At 39.8% G+C, this 6677-nt stretch overlaps 1 protein-coding gene across 6 annotated transcripts in view; it reads right to left on the bottom strand.

The window, feature by feature from the left end:
• The window catches only part of mtss1lb (MTSS I-BAR domain containing 2b), a 71722-nt gene that overhangs the window by 43240 nt on the left and 21805 nt on the right, over window positions 1-6677 (bottom strand). For all 6 annotated transcript variants that reach the window (XM_035682146.1, XM_035682144.1, XM_035682149.1 and 3 more), the window contains exons 2-3: window positions 5502-5563; window positions 4670-4743 (exon numbers count right to left, since the gene is read on the bottom strand). In XM_035682146.1, coding sequence (XP_035538039.1) covers window positions 4670-4743; window positions 5502-5563 — 136 coding nt within the window. The remainder of the gene's footprint in view (window positions 1-4669; window positions 4744-5501; window positions 5564-6677) is intronic.

The raw sequence follows: 6677 nt of genomic DNA, 5'->3' as shown, positions 1-6677 counted from the left end.
TTTACTTTAGAAGTGTAAAGAAGGGGGATTTCAGCTCTGTGTCTACATGCATGAGAGCATGCATGTGTGTGTGTATCAATGAGATTTATGATATTCATTATGAAACCTCGTATTCATATTTAGGCAGACAGCCTGGCAATAAAACCGCCAGACATTCTGTACCATCAGATCATTATCCTCATCATTTCTCAGTCTCACACACACACACACACAGTAGCACTTTACTGCTGCTCCTTGTGCCAAGTGTGCATAGTGAGAGTCCTGGGATTGACCCAGGTTTTACTGCTGCTACTGCAGAGAGTATGGAGGCGAAAAGAGAAAAAGTGAGGGGGAGTAAGTTGGATGAAGAGATTCATCATCATCATAATCAACAACAATGTTATTTTCAACATGGGAACAAAGAGAGAGAAGTTGATGAGTAAAACAGTAAAAACTGAAAAGTGGTACACAAGTGTTTTTTTTCATCATTAAAGAGCAAAAGCCCTTTCAGAGTTTAAAGACTCAAACTACAACACATCGGTAGCATTGTGTGGTGCAGATAAACAGATACAACACTGTCCTAGACCTGGCGTCCCCATAAAAAGCAGTATTAGAGGTTACAAGTATTTTATAAAACTAAATAGGTTTTATTTTTACTTTTCCTAAAACAAAGAATTTGTACACATACACAAATACACAGACAGAGCTAAGACCTCTGAGCATTGGCTGTCCATGGTGCTGACTTAACATATTTAAAGCTGAAAATTTCATAAACTTTTGTTCAAATATCATTTTAATCAGCTTTTGCTGACCACCCATAAAGTTTCAAACCAGTGTGTTATTAGTAATATTACTGTCATATCATAAAATCTGCATGTCATGTTACTTTAGTTTGTACTTTCATCATATGAGAAAATGACAAATTAGCACACAATAGAATAATTTACTATAATAAACTGCATTTTATAAATAGAAAATCTATGTAACTACTATAAGATACAAGTTGCCTATATACAAACACTGAAAAATATTGAGCAGGAATAGAAAATGACAAAACTTCAACTAGAAGAGGTGTATATAGAGGCACAAGACACTATCAAAAGGAAAGTGACGAGAAATTATTTATGTTTAAAAAGTACAATGGAGCATAAAATGTTTGTATGACTAGATTGTGAAAGACTAGAAGAAACTTTCAAATAAAGCTGTATGTCTGTGCCTAAGTGTGAATATGGAAGCATGTCTACTGTGTGTGTCTCCTGAAGCAAGGATGAAGAGGAGTTGTTAAACAGTGCCAAATGGACAGATTATTAAACATGGGAAACACACCACACACGCACAGGGCCTCCACCAACCCACATCATTGCAGCAGACACGTTGTGTATACTGTGTATGCTGTCACACCATACACCCACGCACACACACACACACACACAGTCAGTTCGCCCTGGGGAAATTGAATGTTTGGGCTATAAGAGTGGAGCAGAGAGCACATCTGAAAGTGCACTCAAATTCACCCCTCACCAGGGAATTCACAAACACTTGCACATTTCCTCCTGCTGGATTTCACCCACTTGCTAAATCCCTCTCTCTCACACACGCGCACACACACCATCTCAAACACAGAAAAAACGGTTTCTCTCACCCTCTGTGCTGCTTTAACTTCGTCAGCTTGAGAGGAAAACTTAATATATCTGGGACCTAAACAGTAGGGACCCAGAAGAAAACAAGACCTGGCCATGATCCAGCAGAACAAAACAAGTAGTTGTTGGACTATTTCCCGTTGGCCACCTCACACAGAATGTGATGCAGTATGCAGCTTTGTTCAGAATTTTAAAGATATTGTCCCCTATTCCCTACATTTTCTTCATCTCAGGAGGAACTTTATTATGAAAGTTGTAGGTGATCAAATTTTAATAAGTTGTGTTTAAAATATTATTTCATTCTTCCCGTCCATGTCCTCATTTGACCTCTGGGTTGGATGGTTAAAAGGAAAAAAAGGGATACACTGAGCACAAATAACAGCAACCTCCATCTAAGTACCCTTTGTTTTTGCAAATGATGTATCAAACATAGATTGTATAAGTAAAAATGGATGTTGTCACTGTGACATCACCCATATGTTTCTTTAAGAGCCAGTGTGAGGTTCAGAGTGGGCACTGGCCATTGCCAGCTTGGGAGTCTTGACTCTGCTATTCCAAAATTGGGCACGTGGAGCGTGGGTGGAGCCGAGGAGGGCTTAATGAAGCCTGGCTTCTGAAACCAGCCACCTGTGATGGCAATATGTCACTCAAAGCAGTTATGCCCTTAATTATGCATAACTTTAAGCCTCAATATAATTTAAAAGGGTGAAATATATAAAAATTCACCACTATTCATGAATGGGGAAATTAGCCATAGAGACCAAAACTGTTTACAGCCTTATACAAAGCCTTGTATAAGGCTGTAAACATTTTTATTTTGGCTGTGAAGTTGGACATTTTAACATGGCAGCTTAACTTTTGGCGCTAGTTTCAAGTGGCCATTCAAGGAACTGCAGTTTTTGGCACTCCCAGATTGGCTTAATTTTTCAGAGTCTACTACCACGGTAGCAGCATGCTAACAAGCTGACAATAACAATGCTAGAATGATGATTTTCAGCATGCTAACATTCCCTAATTAGCACTAAGTGCAGCTGTGGCTTGACTTAAGTGATGGACCAATCAACACTGCCATCTCTCGGGCCATGCCACTAGCATATTGAGTGGATAGTGCATATTTAATCTGATTCAATATAAATGTCATTAGTGTTTATGCATTGCCTTTGGCCACCATGACTTCCAGAAATATTCCATACGTAATATTCAGGGAGCCAGTTTTTCATTGTCACCCAGCTGATGAAAGGCTTCAGTTCACATAAAATTTGGTTGACACGCTGAATGGAAACACAGCCAGTGCAGGCTCATAAATGGGAGTGTCGGTACAAGAGCAGAGCACAGGATCATCAGTACCCTTTGGGCTTGACTCACACACATACACAGACGCTGCAATAAGTGGCACATTGATATAGCGAATGGCAGGAAGACAGAGAGCATCATTATTGCTGCCGTCTTCTGCCTCCATCCATTTAACAAATCTATTAGAGAACATCACACACACTGAGAAAGAGCAGCAATTGTACAGCAATCTGACAAATGGACTTCAACAGGAATGACTCATCAGTACAGAAAGTACAAAGAGCCTCTGCTGCGCAGTTCGCATCTCCGTGCCAACATCATTTATGTTATATTTTTCCCTCTCTGTGTGTGGCAGTGGTAGCAGCATGTGCAATGAGCTGACAGAGCTTGGTGAGTTCCTGTCTGGCCTGTAAAAGCAGCACGAGCCTCTTCCTGTATCCTCCTAAGGATTCCACCTGGGGCCGCAAACACACACACGCACACACATCACCATCGCATACACTGTCTGGCAGCTGCACCTAATAAGTCACAACTGGAGGAGAAATTCCCTGTATCACAGCCCCAGTCGTCTCTCCCCTTTCCCACTCTTTCCTCAGTGGTACCATAGTATTCAGATGGCCTTCAGTGGGCGGTGAGTGTTTGTCTGACCTTCTCAGCCCTCAGCCCACACACATTAAAGCTAGTGCCGCGCTTTAAGCTTACACATAGAATATCAAGAGTGTCAAGCCAAAAACACAAAATAAAATCCATTGACCATAATTCTATAAAGTTCAGTGGGTTTTGAGCTGAGTGCTGCGCAGGACCAAAACCATGTTTCCACAGTCTCAGGATAGCTTAATAATGGACAATTTTATTAGAATAGTATTTAGAAGTGAGGCAACTTGCTGATAACTAGTTGTTAAATGTTGTTTAAAGTTACATTTGACATTTACACCTGCATTTTCAACACTTTTACTTAACAACATGACACATTCCAGTGAAAAACAGCAGCTAATGGCAATTACAGTGCTAACCTTTTTATTGGTTTTCCCTTTAATTTATTACTACCTGGATTTTTGTAGAACTCGCTCGATTAGCATCCTAATCCTGAATTCAAAATGGTTCTAATTTGTTTAAATCTAAATTCTAAATCAATATTCTTGTTATTGTTGAATTGATATCTGTGCTTTACTTGTTTACATGCTTCAGCAACCTTTCCAGCTTGACAATAATACAACCCTGATAGAAAGACAGAATTCAGGATTTTTATGCTTCACAAAATTGACAAATTTAAAGATATGACAGATTGGCAATAACTATCAACACTGGTAGGAGCTTCCAAAACCCATGCTGTTTGCAAAACACTAGAATGCAAAACTGGCCTTCCTATTGCATTGGGAAGTCTAACAAAACATATCCTGCTACAGAAATACCTTCTATTGACCTCTCTGAGTTACAGTACTTCCGTCTTTTTTGCCTCTGTAAACAGTGCAGTGCAACTGCTTTGAAGTTTGGGACAAAGGGTACCTTTAGGCTGCTGGAAACACTTTCATCAGTCAAAGGAGAGTTTAGTAGACTGCTTGATGATATCTCAACAACATAACAAGATTCCTAATAGTGCTGCCATGTGCAGGGCACTTTAGAAGACCAAAACACAACACGGCACTGGCAAAGTGACACAAGTACCGATGCACACAGTTCATAGTTTTCTGAGCTGGGAATCAGTTCTTTCTTTGGCACACTCACACACCCAAACACACACACAGATGTTATCCTACCTCTGGTGTTGGTGGCCATGTCTGCCACCTTCTGAAAGGCATCCAGGAAAGCCACAGCAGCCAGAACAGTGGTTCTAGATGAACAGAGTAAAAAACTCATTAAGATAAAATGGCATTATGGTTAAGGTTTTTTTAATGAGCACCTGCTCTGAATGAGTTTCAGAACTGTAGATTTTATCTAAACTACACACTGTTTTATATGGGGACTGCCTATTGCTCCGATGGCCCTTTATTCCAAATCCTCCATAGTCTGAAACATGTCCCATTGCACTGAAAGCCCATTTGTCCAACAGCCCGTTATCCCGAAAATCAACATCCATTCCTCCAATGGCATTGCTCCAAAAATACTAACCCAGAATCATGCCAAAGCATATAATTCACACATCGGTCAACCACGTACTTTTCATGACTAGGCAAAGCAAAATGTGACACTGACCCGGTATTTTCTAGTGGTTAAGTTAGCAATAATATGCAATGTCTGGTTTGTTCTCTGTTCTCTTTGTCTTGTTGCTCTGTTTACTGAGAACATTTCAATTGACGGTTGAGGTTTGGTTTAGGTACCAAAACTATAATGATATTTATCTACTATCTTGATAAACCAAGTATACTTGCTTAGGTTTATGACAAAAACATGGTGTGTAATACACACACTGGTCCATTGTCTAATTTTAACACGTAGATGAAGCAAAACACTGACACTGACACATTGCAATTTCAGGGAGGACAGTTTGTATTTTTGAGGCAATGGGCCTTCATAGGAATTTCCATTTGTTTTTGGGATAAGGGATTGTCTGAGATATGAGCATTTTGTTTTATTGTCAAAGAAACTTACCGGAGCTGGGAATGCAGCTTAGTGGCCTTGGCACTGAAGTCCTCCCACACAGGATAGGAGCACTGGCAACACACAGACAAAAATACATATTAATATCGACAGATGTTACATATGGTTAAACAATGTTGATCGATAGGTCAGCAGTTATTGTCCCAGTTCACTGATTTACTGTGCAGAATGATGCATATGTCGGTAATGAAAAATAATGGTGAGTTGAAGCCCTAAAAATGTGCTCTATCCCTTCCATTTAAATGCTGCTTACACATTAAGGCATCAGTAATAAGTACATAATATTGTAATATATAATAAACACAGTTCTAAAATAGTTGCTAGTTTTATTTTTGATACTTTAGGTATTTTTGATTTTAATATTTTTGTACTGAGCAAAACTTTGAAGTTTAGAGTACTAGTTAATGACTCAGTATCCAATAATAATAATCATAAAGATGAGGAAATAATATCTTTTTTCCATGTATGCTCCTTTTTAAAATTTTAACAGCTTAATATAAACATTTCTGAAGATCACACTCATTGTTCTCCTCCTGTACCTCTGTTGGTTAATACTGTATCTCTTTACCTTTATCAACTTCTGTCATCAACCCAATCCCCCATTCTTTCCACAAAAGCACACCCCTACCCCACCGTCTGCTCAATCAGTACCCTGCCTCTCCCCATTTTTTCACCCTCTCTCAACCTCTTCCTTCATCCCCAAAAACAGCAGCCGCCCCTCCTCTCCTTCCTATGCAGCCATCTAATCCATCTACCAACACACACACACACATTTATACAGAACACTTGACAGCCACTGGCATCAGACAGCATCAAAGGGTTCGACTAGAGCAGCCTGGATTGCTAACACAATTCAAAGCTGAAGCTGTGTCTCTAATGGATGCGGCTCCCCCCCATCCTCCCACCCCTCCGTTAGACTGGATGACTGCTCTATCATACACACCCAGTCTCAGCACATATTACATTATACTTGATCCAGGTTAACCTATAACCCTGTTAAATGCTTGCAAATAGTGTGCATGGGGGTGGGTGATTGTATTTATATCAGCATGAGGTCCAAATATCCCTACAGGAACAGGAATACACAGGGAAACTTGAAAAAATGAACTTGAGGAATATTTTTAAAAAAAATCAGGACAGTAGGAAGGAAATGTGTGTGTGTGTGTG

Source organism: Morone saxatilis, unplaced genomic scaffold (assembly GCF_004916995.1).
Source record: "Morone saxatilis isolate NCDOM2014 unplaced genomic scaffold, NCSU_SB_2.0 Contig11, whole genome shotgun sequence".
NCBI lineage: Eukaryota > Metazoa > Chordata > Actinopteri > Moronidae > Morone > Morone saxatilis.
Note: the sequence above shows the minus strand (reverse complement) of the source record. Positions and strands in the feature narration are given on the sequence as shown.